The sequence below is a fragment of the Bison bison genome, unplaced genomic scaffold, assembly GCF_000754665.1.
Source record: "Bison bison bison isolate TAMUID 2011002044 unplaced genomic scaffold, Bison_UMD1.0 scf7180017864373, whole genome shotgun sequence".
NCBI classification, from domain to species: Eukaryota; Metazoa; Chordata; class Mammalia; order Artiodactyla; family Bovidae; genus Bison; species Bison bison.
In genome coordinates, this window is record NW_011494945.1 from 8335792 (window position 1) to 8354056 (window position 18265).

Consider the following 18265-nt stretch of genomic DNA (forward strand, 5'->3'; position numbering starts at 1 on the left):
TCCATTCTGAAGGAGATCAGCCCTGGGATTTCTTTGGAGGGAATGATGCTGAAGCTGAAACTCCAGTACTTTGGCCACCTCATGCGAAGAGTTGACTCATTGGAAAAGACTCTGATGCTGGGAGGGATTGGGGGCAGGAGAAGGGGACGATAGAGGGTGAGATGGCTGGATGGCATCACTGACTCAATGGACGTGAGTCTAAGTGAACTCCGAGAGTTGATGATGGACAGAGAGGCCTGGTGTGCTGCGATTCATGGGGTCGCAAAGAGTCGGACACGACTGAGCGACTGAACTGAACTGAACTGAACTGAAGAGCCCAGCAAGGATTGCTTCCCCTCCCAAACCAAACTCAGCTAGCTGGCTGCTTCAATGTGGAGGCTGACAGATCTAGTAGATGTCTGATTTGTTACCTTTTGAAATCCTCATACACTGTACCCAAACCATTCTAGGATGAGATATCCTTCCTCCCTTCCTCTGTCCACCAATAGATCTTATATATACATACTAAATTATACAGCTTCACACCAATGCAAATGCAAAGCGAACTTGTTTTCAGTAAGACCTGAAATTCCTTTTCTCAAAAGGAGTCAGTGATATTTCTGGCAGTACCAAAGCAGACCTTTAAAATATCATTATCTTTTTAATTTTTGCAGCCACCAATGTAATCTTTTATTCAAACAAGAATCATTAGTGAATAATTGGTTAAAACAGTTGGATGAATAGTTAGTAAGGGAACCAAATAGTCACAGGGACTCAACGCACCCTTACAGATTACATATTGAAGACAGAGGGGAGAAGTGAACAAACTTAGTCTCACCAATAATAAGACAGCTGATACTGCATGACTCCTAATGTAATGGAGAAGTGTGCAACATCATCTGTGTAGCTGTCTTTCAAAACTATCTTCACCTAAATCTAATCATGTGAAAACAAGTCCAGGATAAGGGATATTCTTCAGGGCAACTAACATGGATTCCTTTTTAAAATGACATAAAAGAGAGAAAAGGTGGTGGTGTGGAGACTGTTGTAGATGAGAAGAGATTAAAAAGCTGTGACATCCAAAGGGAATGTATAATTTTTAATTTGATCTTGGATTGGGATATACATACCTCTAAAGGACTCCATTGGTTGGACTAGAAATTTTGAATATGGACATTATGTTAAATATAATAAATGTTAAAATTATTAGATGTGGTCATGGGTTTGTAATTGTGTAGGAGAAAATGTTCTTATGAGATAAATGCTGAGGGACATATTTAGAAATGAGACATCGTTATGTCTATAACTTAATCCCATATAGTGAGCAAATGATCATTTAGAGAGAAAACAAAGACGGCAGTATATTAGCAACTAACCAGTCGAGTTGGAGAGCAAATAGGTGTTCTTTATGTCCTTTCAACTAAAAAATTTTAAAAGAAAGTTAGTTTAAGATGAGAATCTTATTTTTTAAATTGTTATTCTAAAACATAACTGGTAGCATTGGGGAAGAATAACATGATAAGTAGAGGTGATCCATCTCTAGCAATTTCTGCACTCCCTGCTGTGGAATATTATTTTTCTGCTTTTAGAAAAAGGTTTTTCCATATCCAGTTTTCAAGTCCAGATAATAGTAGTTAGAAACTGGAAGCAGTTCATTTTTGTCATCCAGTCCTTCTTTGTTACCTGACTTATAAAAAAGCATTTGTTTCTTAAAGTAAAAGACCACATTGTACATCCATTACTTACCAACAGGGAATCTATCTGCCTTTGGTCTGCAGAGGCTAGTATATAAACGTTTTGGAATTAATCCCTCTGTGCATCCTCTCAAGTCAGAGCACTGGCTTTGTTTTCTCTGGTGTGGAATATTGTTTTGCAGCGCTCACTGTAGCTGTCAGAGGAGGCCTTCCGTGTCATGAGCACTGGCACACAACTTGTCTGTTTTCACATTTTTTTTTTAAGATAAAACAAGGTTCAAACCACACATTCTCTGTGAACTGCTAAAGACCCGGAAAAATTACTTTCTTTTCTCATGACCTGGATTGACAAGAAGCACACCTACAGGAGCCAAAGGATGAGTGAATCCCTTTTAAAGACCCAAGTAATGAAGCCCTCAGGGAATTGGCGTGCGTGGCAGAATTTACAGTGGCTTCTGGAGATGAACAGTGTAGCAGGAAGAGGGTCAGGACTGCCGGCTGTTGAAATACAGTCTGCATTTATTTTATATCAGCCTATTTTGGGCCCCAGTGAGAAAGTTATTTTAATATCTTGCTCTGCTAGAAATATACATGCTAAGTGGCAGATGTCAAAAAAGGCGGGGGGGGGCGGATAAAGTTACAGCACTGCATTCTCCTTGAGACTTACAGAGTTTGTATAGTTGTTCTCTTTTTAGCCTTTGAAATAAACCCTGATGCATACAGAAGCCGGATGATAGGCATAGTCCACATCAGTGACCCTCAAATGACTCAGAATTCAGGGCTAGGGTATTAAGGACCTACATTTTCAACAGGCTGCCCAGGTGATTCTGATACAGCCAGGCCAGTACTTGGGAACACCTGGTCTGACCCAGTATGCTTATTTTACAAATAAGAAAATGAAGATCCATGTAAAAATTTAAAATTTCTTGAGGTGTTATCCTATTATGGACTTGAAACCATATTTCCTTTCTCCCAGCATATCCATTTCTCAGGAGGTCACAGTGCCTCTTAAAGTGGTCAGAGTTAAGAGCTTAGGTCACCAGTTTCCCTCCGTAGACAGGGCCTACTTACCACCTGAGGTTTGGAGGTGCACATTTGAAATCTGAGGTCTCATGACCTCCATTCAGGCTCTTTTCTTTTCAGTCACTGTTATCAAGGTTGAGACTCTTAATTACTCTAAACCGCTGCATCTATGAGAGGCTTGGTAGATTATTTTTCTCTGTTCTCTTCTTTTGTTGAGTTTCACAAATTTCTTGAATTTATTTTTTATAGATTCCTATCTTCAGCTTACTTCTAAATAGAAGTTGAGTAATAAAATCAAAATACGGTACTGTTCAATATGAGTAAAAATTATTTTTAAGACAGCAGATATTGACTTCCCATTAACTGAATACTGACTGAATCTAAACACCCAGCTTCCCTAGAACTAGGAATGATATGAACTTTGCTCTGTAAGTCTCCTGAATAAACAGTATATAACCAGCACTTACTAAGAAAGAGCGTTTATCCATTTATTCGCTCTTTCACCAGATACTGACCATCTCCTGTCTATAGGCACTGATCTAGACATGGACTACAGTTATGATCAGGAGAGAAAATGTCCATATTCTCATGGAGCTTAGAGGGAGATTGTATGTGAAAACAAGATTATACAACCCCCTAGAGGAAGAGGTATTTATTTGTTCTGTTCCTTGCTGTGTCTCCAGTGCCAGAGCAATATCTAACACCCATCAGGTACACAGTGGACAAGTATTGAACGAATGAGCACCGTCAGATGAAACAGAAATTATGGCCCTCCTGAAATTAACTGTTTTATAAGCTGAAACAATTGGTAACATTCAATAAGAAATGTTATTTATGTAGGGGATTAAGCCATGTGCACTTTTTTTCTAATTTGCCGTATTTTATAAGCTGTAAAAGCTTTTTATGAAAAAAAAATTTTATATCAGAGTGTACTTCCAGGTGTGTGTCTGACATACGTGGATATTAACTCACATAGCAGCTGAAAATATGTATCTATAAAGATCTAATTATAGTATTTTATTTTATAAAATAAATGATACTTTTATGTACAAGCTAAAGCAGTCAAGGATGAAATGGTCTTCACAAGACTGGAATGTTTGTTGTGACAAAATAGAAAGGACATTCAGGTGAGCAGCATGTCAACAGTTACAGTTTGTTCAGGTTGTATTGGCTGTGGCTGTCATTGTATGTAGGGTTCTAGTCTCTCAGCTTTCAAACATTTAAGAGCTGATGTTAAACAAATAGGGATTTACATACATGGTATTTCTTTGCCATCATCCCCAGCAAAGCATATCTCCACCATGTAAAAGGTGGTGGCCAATCTAGGAATACAAAATAAAATGAGAAGGTTTGCAAATAGCTATGACTCTATTAAAAAAGAAAAAAAAAAGGGTGGGGTTTAGCTTCCCCAGTGGCTCAGCAGTAAAGAATCCACCTGCAACACAAGAGCCTCAGGAGAAATGGGTTTTGTCCCTGGATCAGGAAGATCCCCCTGGACAAGGGCATGGCACCCCACTCCAGTGTTCTTGCCTGGAGAATCCCATGAACAGAGGAGCCCAGCGGGCTACAGTCCTTAAGGCTGCAAAGAGTTGGATACCACTGAAGCAACTTAGCTGGTAGAATGGAGGTGGGGGAACTTAGCATGCATGTGATTCTATAAAAATGTTGAATCCTGTACACTTGAAACTAAAATAATATTGTAAATCAATTCTTCAATTAAAAAAAAGAAAGAAAATAGCTTGTGACTGATTAAAGCACAAGTACTTCAAAATAATAGAATTCTCTATGATGATTAGTTTATAAGCAACGTATGTGATGAGACTACTCTAGATGTCTTTATCTGTAAGTAGCATTGTAGTCACTGTTACTATATGAAGAAACTGATTTTTTTTTTCTGAGACTATTGGGGAAATGGCTTAGTACCTCCAAAAGGAAAAGTCCACCTCCATTGTTGTAAATGATAGTTTCTCTGCACTTTACCCTGCAACATTAAGATATGAAAGGTACTCAACTTTCTAACTTTCAACAAACACCACTTTCAACACTTCTCACATGTCCTTTATGTTAAACACTAAGATGAGAACGTTGAAAGTGCTAGAATGAAGAGGAGGTAGATAGAACAGAAGCACAACTAAAAGTAGTGAGGAAATTGCTGACACGTTACAGAAATGAGTTGTTTGATAGTATAATTCTGTGGGGCTCCCAGTTTGTGCATCATTGGAAGAGTGCTGTGCCTGAGAAACCCATGCAAGAGACAACCCTTGCCTGAGAAACCCAGCAAGAGACAAGGGAAAGGACGAACAATTTAAAAGGTGGAAAACTGGTGACCACAGAATCAGCCTCCATGTCAGATATCCCTTAATCCAAAATGAATTTGAGAGACAGGTGAGAATTTGAGAACTTGAAGACTAAGCATATTGTGAAATGCTGCTGCTGAAGTTTTGGTCACAAGCCATGGATTATTCATGAGATCAAAGCCAGTTCATATTTGCATGATATCAAAGTGAGTAGCTAGGTCATGAGTGCACCATGCAGATGTTCTGGGGCTCCACACCACGCCTGCAGAAGTTACAGTGTTGGGAGAGAGATTTCAGTGTAGAAAGAATTGTTTTAACTTGGGGAAAAGACAAGTCTGTCCCTGGACAGTAGATATAAAATACCTGAGCAGAGAGAAGAATGAGCCTCATTTTAAAATATCTGCAAGAACCGACTCTTATTCCTGTATATTACATCTCAGGACTAAATTCAAACCCTTCTTAGTTCACTAAAAATCTTAGATCCCAAAAACATCTTTGAAGAACAGATTGAAAACCACAGATTCTTTTTTACAATACATAGGTTGCAGAGGCCTTTTGTTTCATTGAAATCTTGCAATTCCCAGTTTTAACTAAGTCATTTGTGATGGTGTCAAAAGCTATACATGAGCAGTATCTTATTAGAAGTTGCCTTTTATGAAAATAAGAAAAACAAAATTAGGCCTCTTAGGATAAATTTTTTTAAGATTATAAAGAAGCAAAAAGATTTTAAACTAATGTTATAAAGATCTCATTTTCTCTCATGAAAATAATTGCCCACATTTAGTGTCATTATCTGTATAGTGTCACTTTGGACTCAGAAACAAAATGGTCTCAAGACCTAACCTGTGTATAAGTTGAAGGGCACTCGTTCCTTGCAGGGGTGGCAGGAGTTTTGTTCTCAAGTCCACAGAAGATGAGCTAACCTACCAGCAAAGACTAACACATTGGTTGTCTCTATCATGTTCAGATTTGATAAATAATGCTTTTGAGTATATGTTTTAATTTCAAATTGTTTTTTAATAACTAAAAATATTAAAATTTGACCTTATATAGGATGTCTCCTCACCTCCAGCTTTCTTCCTTCTCCTCATCCCTGGTGACAGTGGGATGAGGTGGGGGTCTTTTGCACAATACCACATATTAAAAATTATGCCAAAGGGAGTGGGGGAAAAATGAACCCACAGATTGCTTACTAATTGTACAGAAGGAAATAGATCATTACAGTGAAACCATCTGATAGTCACCACTTAAACCCAGTGATCAAATTTATAGCATTACCGAGATACAGGAGAGCCTGACATTTGGTGCCTCCTGAATTGATGCAGTTGAAGTATATAGTATTCCATAGAAGATATTCTTGCAAGAAATGTTTAATCTAAATCTAAGCAAGCTTCTTCAGACCCAACTTTCAGTTTGTAAGCAAACAGGGACAAGTTAAATGACACAATGAAAAAGTGATAATAATAAAAGAGAGACATTTTATACAACAGCTGCCCTGGTCTCCTCAAAAAGTCAGGTATTTCCATCAAAAAAGTTAATGATTTTTATTTTCATTTCTTAAAAAATGAGGAAAGGCTAGTCTAGATTTAAAAGGCAAAACAGAGATAAAAGCCAAATGCAATGTGTGAATCTTGATTAATTCTAGTTTGAGAAGAAAAGCTAAAATTTTTAAAATATATTCTTGGGACAACTAGAGAAATGTGAGTATGGATTGTATATCAGATGGTATGGCATTATTGTTTTGTTTTGTTTTTTTTAATTTGAAAGTGATCGTGTATGAGTTGTACTGTGCTTAGGAGATGTTTGCTGAAGCATGAAGGAATGAGGAGTCATGGTGTCTGCCACTATCAAACCTAGAGTATATATGTGTGCTTGTAGTACTGAACTTTCAACTCTTCAATACATTTGAGAGTTCTGTATATATGTATATACATACAGATGTGTATGTTTCACTATATACTATGTAGAGATAGAAGAGGAAGTGGAGAGGGGGAAGAAAGTTGGCTTATTCTTTGAGAAGAAAAGTTATAGAAATACTAAGTGACTTTTAAAGAACTAATTGATTTTCCCCTCTTTTCTATTTTAGGCTCAAGAGAAAGGAAGATTAGACTATGCTAAGGTAGGTAGATTTTGTACATTCTACACAATTTTATACACTTGTATTTGCTATTTGGTTTTTATTTATATTTGAAAAGTAAAAAGAAAAGCATCACATTCAAAACTAAGGGACCTTCCATGTGAAGTAACAGGTAAAATGGGATTCATTTAATGGTAAGTTTATTTATTGAATGCCTACTTCTTTCCAGACACTGTGTTAGGCATCAGGAATACGAGAATAAACCAGATCAGTTCTTTCATTCATGACATTTACAAACTAGTTGAGGAGGTGATTAATAAACAACTAAATGGATACATAATATAATGTTAACTGGTGGTAAGTGCCCTGAGGAAAAATTAACTGGGTAAGATCACTAACTGTTACTGGAAAGATGTCTTTGGACTATGGAAAAGAGCTTTTAGCATCATCAGGTAATACCTGGGAAGCACCATCCAGGGAAGGTTTGGATTCCTAGAGGCAGTAGTTTTCATATAACCTGTGGAGCTTTTGAAAACATACATGCCTGTGTTACCACAGCACCATACCTCTTTCACCAACATCAGAATTCCCTGGTAGGCAGAGCTGGCCAGGGACAGGATGGAAGGGTTTGAAAAAAGGCTCCACAGATCATTTTGACACATAGCCTTGTTCAAAAACTGCTGTGGGATTTTGGATTTCAGTGCACCTGTGCAAGCCTTTGAACACACTTGGGTTTTCTCCTGAGGAACAAATGGAGTATTTTTGCAGGTGTGTGGGATGTATACAGCTGCTTGACTAAAGGAACGTGCTAACCATCTGGTTTTTATAACAGTCAAGAATAGCCAGAGCGTGAGCACACCTGTACTCCAAAGACAAGGAGGAAGAAATGGGACCTGTAAGAGCTCTGCTTGCACTGGGACAGCTGGAATCCCCCCGGTGATCTCTGCAGGGCTGATCTAGAACCTTGTGCTCTTGGCAGCCCTGAAGTGCACACCCACGGTTCCATGCCTTTTCTTTGCCTGAAGTGCAGTTCTTTCCTTCTCTGTCTCACAAACGTATGTGTGCTTCAAGAAAAATTAGATTAAGAGTGGTATCTCTATACTGAAGACTTCTGTGTCTGTCACTCTATCTTTGATGTCTGTGCTAAGTCATTTCAGTCATGCCTAACTGTTTGTGACCCCATGGACTGTAGCCCACCAGGCTCCTCTGTCCATGGGATTCTCCAGGCAAGAGTGTTGGAGTGGGTTGCCATTTCCTTCTTAGATGTCTACTTGAGCCTTATACCTAAATGGTCTCCCACAGGCAGAGATGCTCAAAGCATCTTAAACTGAACTCGGTATCTTCCCAACATCTCTGGTCACCTTTTCTTTAGTAGACTTTATTTTTTAGAGCAGTTTTTAAGTTCACAGCAAAACTGAGCAAAAAGTGTAGAGAGTTTGCATTACCCCCTGACACCACACAAGCACAGCCTTCCCCACTGTTAGCGTCCTACAGCAGATTGGAACATCTGTTATGATCAATAAACCTGCATTAATATATTTTTATAACCCAAAGTCCATCATTGACATTACGGTCTAGTGTTAGTGTTGTATCTCTGGTCCTTATTCCTTGTTCTGTCTCCTGATGTTGTCTATCATCTCACCAGTGAATCATGTGAGAAAATTAGAAGTCACTCTCAAATGCTCTTACCCCTCACCCCTGTGTTCCATGACCAAGTCATACCAGTTTTATAGCCTACATTTTCTTAAATCCAGTCCCTCCTCTCGATGCCTCTTCCATTGCTCACATTGTATCCTGCTCTGAACCACTAGAAAGCCTGTGACTGGTCTCTATGCCTCTCTTTTGTCCCCAAAGATCCATCACCAGCCAGAATGTCTATCTAAACCACAAGTCTGGCAGTTTCACACTGCATCTTAAAACGCTTCCTTGGCTCCATGTTTTCTATAAGGCACATTCAAAGCTTACTAGAGTGGCATATAAAGCACTGTGATCTCGCTCCTTGGAGGGACTCTGCAGCTTCATGTCCTCCACCCTGTGCTCCAGTGGCACCAAATTACATAAAACATACTGTTTCTGTTCTCTGTGCCTTGACCCGAGCTGTCCCCTCTGCTTGGAATGCAGCGGTGTCCCCCTTTATCTGGCTTCCCCTGCCTCTTCTGTAAGGCTTAACGTAGGATCATCTCCAAGAGAAAGTCTGCCTGGTTCCCTGGGCTGGATGAGGTTCTTTCCTCCTTTCTCTAGTACACTGTGCATCTCTGTCATGCTTCACTCCATTATTCATCATGACCATTTGTGAGAAAGATCATAGACTGTCAGCTCTTTGAGGGCAGAGATGGTAACTTATTTGTACGCTTGGTGCCTAACACAGTGCTTGGCACTTGGTAAACAGTGAGTGAGTGAGTGAGGTTATAAGAAAATAGAAGACCCATGCCATTAGTTGCAGGAGAAATTCTGGTATATGGTTTTTTATTTCAGTCACAGAGGAAAGGAAAGCTTTTGACACAAGTTGCAAGTATCAGCAGGGATAAGAAGATTGCTTGAGAAAGTTAATGAACTAACTTGGAGATAAATGCTGGGATTTCACTATGATAAAGGAAATAACTTATAAGCAAAAAATTAAGGGCAGTGACATCATGATTTGGCAATAGAATGATTATATATCATTGCTGCTTATTTATGACTCAGAAAACTCTGAGGATTTCTTATTGCAGAAGTACCTGCCAGTGGAAGAGACTGGAAGAAAAGGAAAAAAAGAAAATGGAGACACAGATAAACACTCTGAACCAAGCAATGGCTCTGTCACCAACTCACTGCAAAATTGTTATCAGTCACTTAATCTTTTTGGTTTCCCCTTAGTTTCCTTAGTATGAGAGGAGCAGGTTACAGTATTTTCCAGTATGCTTGCCTGGAAAATCCCATGGATGGAGGACCCTGGTAGGCTACAGTCCATGGGATCACAAAGAGTTGGACACGACTGAGTGACTTCACTTACTTTTTTTCTTTCAGTTTCCTTAGTATGAGAGGAGCAGGTTATAACAGTGCTGTTCTACTCTCCAGGCCCAAATTTGAAAGGAGACATTCTTTTTTGGGGGGGTGGGTGGAGGGAACATTCTTATCTTATATACTATTAAGGTCCAGATTCATTCCTTCATCTACTTCATCCACCCAAGCATGGTGGATCTGATATTTAATATATGCAAAGACCTAACCTAGACCTTCCTATCAAAAGTCCCCCTTTGCTCTGTTTTTTTCCTCCTTAACATTTATCATAATCTACAATTATCATTTTTATTTAGTTCCCTGTGTTCTGTTTCTTTTTCCAGTAGACTGTAAGGCAAGACCTGAAGGCAGGGCCTTCAGTGGCCTTGTCCATCGTAGCATCGTCTGTGCCCAGCACAGGCTTATATACAGGAGTGCTTGACAAATGTGTATGGACAAGGGCTGCATTAGTGAGATGCTAGAAGTGCAGGCAGCTCAGAGGTCTGGGATTGGGGATCATAGACTCAAATTAGCCATTATGTAGTCAGTGTACGATAGGACACTGTCCATCCCTATGTTCAGTAGCCCTAAGATTGCCTTCCCAAGCACCCAGTGACAATAGTTCTCATGCCAACTAACAGAAACCCACCCTACTGGAGTATGTGGTGTTGTGCAGATATTTAAGGGCATAACTTGATCTCAGCAGTTAACCCAGACCTGTTATCCATGCATAGACCCAAATCCAAGCACCACGGGTAGAATGATTGTATCCATCTCTGCCAAGTGTCCGGGAGACGTCTGCAGAACTGTCTCTTATGCTGCATATCATGGGCCCATGATGAAGTCCTGGTCTCATGCTGACTGATGCAGGCATCGTGCTTTGGCAGCTTAGGGCTCCCCTGGTGGGTTTACCTGTAAAACTACATTTTAAAAACTCAGTGGCCATTTCTGGAGAGTGTCATGAAATTTATTTATTGCTGGGTGTTTCTTTATTTCCAAGTGGTGAACATTTTCTCAAAAGCCAAGTTTTATCTGAAAAATCAGATTTTAAGTACAAATTATTTTGGCCATTTTCTCTGTGGCTTCATATGCCATCTCTCCAATTTTGTCAGTCTCAGAATGGCAAGAAAGTAGAGGAGAGGGTAGAAGTGGTGATCAAAATCGGTCTCAGCTAGGTCTCTATAGAGTGTCAGTCACATTCAACAAAACAGTGGTGTGTCCTCAAACACTCAGAAAAGAAATTGAATTACTTCTTAATTGAGTTCCTGTTGCGATGGAGCCTGGATTGTGAATGCTTTACACTGCTGCAGTGCCTTTCATCTACAGATATTAAAGCACTCAGCAACTATCCCTTCATTAAGTCTGTCGCGCTTCTGGAAGGTGGTTAACACCAGTCCCGGAGCACTCTACCCACTCCTGAAGCTCATTCACCTGAGGCTGGCCTAGGATGGAAGCTGTTGACTGTAAGGTGATCCTACCCAGCTTCTAAAATGAAAAAACAAGAAGTGACTTACGTAGTTAAAACTGTAGAAGTTTTATTGGACAGAATGTATTTACCAGAAGTGAATTGTGACCAAAAATCGGGTGCTGACAGTTTTGCTCACGTATGCAGTACAAAGAGGATCTTCTTTACATGACTGGTGTTCAGCCCTGAGTGTGCCTCTCTTAGGGAATAGGGGACTATTCCGTGTTCCCAAGGTTTCTGGCCCCAGGCAGATTGAGCTCAGTGTTAGAGGGAAGAGTGCCACCTATTGAATTGTAGAAATTCATGGACATGTGTGGGGACCCGTGGAGAAGTGTCTCAGGCCACATTCACTCTTGGTTTGCTATGGTAACTTAATATGTGTCTGAAGGAAAACAAGTATGTTGGCTACTCTTAGAAAAACATCTACAAACGTCTGTGTATTTTCCCCAGCTGGAGCTGAGCGTATGCCTGTAGTTTAGCCTACTGCTCCTTGAAAGAAGCATGCTGCTCAAAGACTGAGGCAGATGGTATTTTTACCACTTCAGGCAAAACATGGCACCTATGGTTCGGGTTTCTACAATTTTAATTTTTTAACACTTTCGAGATGGCAGGGATACAGAACTTTTCTCAATTTCTTTTTAATAATTGCCTCAGATATACAGATTATGGATAAATATCACTTGGTCAGAACCAGACTCTCAGCCCTGTGGGCTACCCTCCTGCTCAAGTGCCTAGGACTAGGCCTTACATGGGCTTTGACAGTCATGCCAATTTTGACGCAAAGACTCTAAATGGTTTACAGGAGCTTTCTTGGTATTCATCTCCAGCCTTTACTGTGTGTAGTTCATATAATTTTCCCATGACGCAGTACAGAAAAGAAAGTTGTTTTTTGTGTCTTCCCACTGAGGTTCACTTGAAGCACAGAGAATTGCTCAAGGTTAAGCACTTGGTAAAGAAAGATTTTGCATGTGTTAGTTTATCAGGCATCCAATTCTCAGTCAAATGTGAGAGAGGCTTTTTGAAAGGAGTGGGGTTTTTGCTATCCCCTCTCCCGGAATTCGTTCAGGTCTCAGGGTAGCCCTTTCCCCTGCCTCAGGAGCAACGTCTAGAGCCCCTGCCCGCTTCGTCCCTCCCCACGCTCAGGCCTTGCACATTTTATTATAAAACACATTTGCATAGGGTACACATTAAAATTCCCTTCCCAACAGCAAACTGCCGTCCACAGACATTTGCATTTGCATGATCACACATCATCACTTCCTCTCGTGTCCTGGTTCTCCTTTCCACGGCTTGCCCTTTTAGCCGTTTCTTCCCATGTATTATCCATAGGTTGCTTCAACCATTTTGCTGCATATCAAATCTAAAATTCTTTTTTGAACCAGTGTAGGAAATTTTCTATAAATATTATTGTCCTTTCTTTACTGACAAAGCCAGATTTTTTTTTTTTTTTTGGCAGACAGTTTTAGCCGGCTTGTTCTTTCTCATAACCCTAGCTAACTGGCTCTGAGAATTTTTCATGTTGGCACATTTAGAGACCAGATGTTGCTGTATTTTCTTTTCCCTGTACCCCTTTCTTGGGCAGATGCTCCTTCTCCTACTCTGGGACTTTGCATTAGCTCCTTTGGTAAAATTTTCGAAACAGCATCATTGTATGCACTAAATCTCTCATTTCCTCTAACCTCTTGAAGCTGTCTTAACATTTAGGATTTCTGGTTTTATAATAATTATGGAGACTATCTAGAAGCAATGACATTCCCCCCTCTTTTTTCATTAAGAATTTGTGGCCTAATTATATGAGATGTTTATAATATAATTTAAAGGAAAAAATCCAAATCCAGATACCATTAAGATATGAGTGCAATTATATAACATTTTAAATGCTTGATAAAGACTGGATGACAACTTGTAAAATGTAAAACGGACATTAAGATAATAACTTTTTTTCTGAAAGATATCAGTTTTAAGTGTAGACTCTGATTTGAATTGGAATTTTTCTGTATTACCACCTGAGCTACTGAGACTTGAAAAATAATTTTCCTGAACTCATGTTTTTAGTTCATAACCAGAATTTAATCCTAGGCTCCTAAAGTATTGCTTGCTTCTATGGCAGTAGAAGGAATTCACTGGAAAACATGGATTTTTAAAAATAATGTTTTAAATTGAAGTATAGTTGACTTATAATGTGTTAGTTTCAGGTGTACAGCACACTAATTCAGTTTTATACACATATACACGCATATATATTTATTTATATTTTCAGATTATTTCCCTTATAGATTATTATAAACTACTGGGTACAGTTCCCTGTGCTTTACAATAGTTCCTTATCAATTATCTGTTTTATATGTAATTGTGTATATATGTTAAACTCCTGATTTATCCCCCCCACTTCCTCCTTTGATAATCAAAAGTTTGTTTTCTGAAATATGATTTTTTACACTGTGAATTTTTGTGCAAGGCCTCAAGCCGTGGTTGAGGTGCCAGGGAGTAGTTGAGAAAGATGAAAAAGAAAACCCTGGGCTCAACCTGTGGTGCAGCACTGATGTCCTGCCCACCGCAGAGGGGTGCGGCGGAAGACCCCGTCAGGATGGCCATCTGAAATTTTTAAATCCTCCACTCCCTGTTTCCTGAAAATCAGATATAACCAATTATTTTTCTTTTGGCAGTCACACTTCAGAAAAGTAGGGAGATTTTGTTTTGGGGTTTTTTCCCAGCAATAATGAATAATTTTGTTTAATCTTTTTTTCAAAACAATTAATTTACTAAAGCTGGTTTTTGCAACTACTGCTTTGATTCCAGATCTCCTTCAAATACAGTTATCAATAATGAAAAGTAACTGTTAATCTATTTCTGTTCATAATAAAGCCAAAAAGCTTTTGTACCATGTAAAATTTTTCATCAAAAATAAGTTCTAGTTGCAGATGCAATAGTTAGTCTCCAGAGCCAGAGTTGTGCCTTATTATGACCCTCAAGTCTTTTTGCAAAACAGTCACCCTCTGGACATTCATTCATTCATTCCTTCCCCTATTATCAAGCTATTTCTTTTCCTCCTTAAGTCTCTGAGTATATTATTTTGCATTTGTCCCCAGTGACTGTCATCTTACTTTGATGATCTATTCTGCTAATTTCTTAATGTTATTTTAAAATTAGATTCTCGTTCTCTGAGGTGTTTGCAGTCCCACACATTTCAATGGCATCAACAGATTTAATGATCATAATCTCTAGTCCCTCATGGATCATGAATAAAATTATTAAATGATGTCAGTGATAAGCCTCTTTATGACATCATAAAATAATGCCACCCTCTCAGCTGTTTGCCCAAATATTATTGATATTCTTTGAATTAAATCCCCTAAACAGTTATAAATCTTCTTTATTTTTCTTTATGTCATATGTTTCTAGCTTATTGGCCTTTCATCCTAATTTTATATATAATATATTGAATTATTTTGTTTATAGCAATAATATTTAGTGGGGCAATCTCTGCCATCCTTAGGTTTATAATTTTGAATTACTGGTTCTTGAAAAATTACATGTCTGCATAATATCTCACATTTATTAGGAAGCTAAGGCAAACTTGGATTGTTGGTGAAGAGGAGTTCTTAGTTGTAAGCCTGGAATCGTGTCTGGTTTTATATCCTGAGGGCCTAAAACAGTTCCTGCCACATACTGGGTACCCAATAAATATATGCTGAACTACTATTGAATGAATGAATAACCCAAGATGTGCCAGCTGTTTGTACCAATGTTCCATTTAGTTCATAAGATGTATTTGACTCCGTCTTTGATCCTCTTATTTCTCCCCTAGTATATTTAATCAAATGCCTCCTCAATGCCATACACTCCCTGGGTTAAAACAAAGATTCATTTGGGGTAACCTTTTGAATATTAGTTTAGAAGGCTAACCACATGCTTACCAGGCTGGTTCTGTGGATAAATGCTCCGCACGGTAGGGTAGCTGGATTCAATTATTGTTCCCAGTTTGTGGTATCAGGACCCACCTGTGCACAGGGAGTGACTGTGTGACTTTATGTGGAGGAGTGAGACTTTTGTCCCCTGGAGGAGTCTGCTTAGTCCATGAAACAGTTTTAAGTAGATCTGAAGGGAATACTGTTTCTTGCCGTGTCATCAAAAGCAGTGGAAGGACATGAGTTTTCCAAAAAGAGAATGAAAAGAGAGGCACCTCTGTGTCGATGTTGAATCTGGTTTCAGTAAGTCGGAAGTCTTTGTCATTGCCTTGGATTGTTATTTCCAAATTTATTCCCTAATCCTACAGCCTGATTTTACGTGGAATTAAGGACTTCTGTGATGTCAAGATGTTTGATCTTATAGAAAGCTATAATTCATTCAGATGGTATATCTGAAGCCATTCCCTCGTGTTTCCTCAGCTGTGTCGAAGGCACTACTTAGCCTCCCTGCTGACACGTGAGACTGAATATCGATCCTAGATGTGCTTAACCGCCTTTCTGAAATGGCATGGTAGCTGTGCACCTCAATTTTAAACAGAATTACTGAGGTCACAGTAGAGATGACAGAACCTATAACATAGATCAGTGATGTGTACGATGCTACTAACTAAAGATTACCATTGAGTAGATCTTTTCTTTCTTCCAAGTGCTTGACTTTCTGGCTTGAGGAAAGATCTTACCTATCCATCAGATAGTACTGAAGCCAAAGATGTGCCTCTGAAGATTGATTCATGCATGGTGCCCCCTATGGAAGGTCTCCCTGTTCTAGATCCAAAGAAATCTTGCTGCCTTTTGTCTTCATTCCTATGTACCTGTTAGAAAAGGTTGTAGGCCTTTCTACATCCTATGACCCTGGTAAGATGCATGTCATTGTAAGCATGTTCTTCAGTGTGCACTCTGTTCAAAACATACACTGAGCACTTCAGTCAAGTGGTTCTATCAGATTCTGTCTCTGAATCCTTTCATTTTATGGAGAAGAGATTAAATAAGCTAACAGTGTTCACACAGTTACTATCTCACAGTCATGATTCTAGCCAGGCCTATTGACTCCACACTGTACTCTTCACTCCCGCACTGTTTTCCAGCGTGCTTTAGACATACAACAAAAAGAAGTAAGAGAATTTGTAGTCAGTCTCTGGTCTTAACAAAATCCAAAAAATGGTATGCATTACTCTATAATCCTAACATAATTCTGGTCTCGGAGATAGTGACTGTCTAGTAAGTGAATATCTTAGGATTTATTTGCTGAACTAGTTCAGTAATTATTGTGATTTTTTTCCTAAGATGGTATGCATTCTTCCCTCTTTCAAAAAAGTTTTAGAGATACGAGCATTTAAGACAAGTTCTCAAGATTTCCCTGGTGGTCCAGGTCAGCCTTGCAGTGCAGGGGATGCAGATTCAATCCCTTGTGGGGAACTAAGAGCCCACATGCACTGCAGTGAAAGATCCCACGTGAGCATCAAAGATCCCGCATGCTACAACTAAGACCTGATGCAGCCAAATAAATACATATAAAAAAATAAAAATAAAACAAGTTCTCATCACTGTTCTCTCAATGAAAGCAAGGGTCTGTGTTAACAAATACCATAGCACCATAATGTCGAGCCCTGCTACATCTGGAAGAGGTGTTAATCCTGTAGATATGATTACACTTATATGGTACAGAGTAACAGCATCAGCCCCATAGCATTGCTTCCTGCATGTGCCCTCAGTCTGATGTGATCTGCCTGGAAGGCCTGGCTGAGGTATACATTGGTTGTCATTGCTCTCAGTAGGTATTGTTTTTGTGTCATTTGATGTGCCTTCCAGTGATGGATGGAGGGTTTCCCAGGTGGCGCTAGTGGTAAAGAACCTGGCTGTCAGTGCAGGAGACATAAGAGATGCAGGTTTGATCCCTGGGTCATGAAGATCCCCTGGAGAAGGCAATGGCACCCTACTCCAGTGCTCTTGCCTGGAGAATCCCATGGACGGAGGAGCCTGGTAGGCTGCAGTCCATGAGGTCGCTAGGAGTCGGACATGACTGAGCGACTTCACTTTGACTTTTCACTTTCATGCATTGGAGAAGGAAATGGCAACCCACTCCAGTGTTCTTGCCTGGAGAATCCCAGGGACGGGGGAGCCTGGTGGGCTGCCGTCTATGGGGTCGCACAGAGTTGGACACAACTGAAGCGATGTAGCAGCAGCAGCAGCAAAGTGACTTAGCATGCACACAAAAGACCAGTGATGGAAGTCGTGTGTTTTGAGCTCATTTTGTATCAGGATGTATGTTGGGATGCCAGGAATCTAGGCTCAGTGGATAATAGTAATGCTGGTGGTAATAGTGGTTTTGAGGTAAGTGATCCCAAGGTTTTCGCGGATGAAAAATCAGGATATGAGGAGAATTTAAGAAATGAATGAAGGGACTTCCCTGGCGTGCAGTGTATAAGAATCCACTTGCCAATGCAGAGGACACGATCCCTGCTCTGGGAAGATCCCACATGCCTTGGAGCACCTAAGCCTGTGCACAACTGCTGAGCCCATGCTCTAGAACCCATGCTCCAGAAGAAAATAGGCCACTGCAATGAGAAGCCCGCTCACCACAACAGAGTAGCCCCCACTCACTGCAACTAGAGAAAACCCAAATGTAGCAGGAAAAACTCAGTGCAACCAAAAATTTTAAATTAATTAATTAATTTTTAAAAAGAGAAATGTATAAGATATAGACTCAAGTCAAGCTGGAAACCCAAATCACTCTTGCATAATTTGTGTGTTTCTCTCATAATCTCCAGGATGGTTTACATACA

At 39.6% G+C, this 18265-nt stretch overlaps 1 protein-coding gene across 1 annotated transcript in view; it reads left to right on the forward strand.

Annotated features, from left to right (window-relative positions):
* The window catches only part of PDSS2 (prenyl (decaprenyl) diphosphate synthase, subunit 2), a 268981-nt gene that overhangs the window by 233284 nt on the left and 17432 nt on the right, over positions 1-18265 (forward strand). The window contains exon 7 of the mRNA XM_010856657.1: positions 7080-7112. Within this exon, the coding sequence (XP_010854959.1) occupies positions 7080-7112 (33 nt within the window). The remainder of the gene's footprint in view (positions 1-7079; positions 7113-18265) is intronic.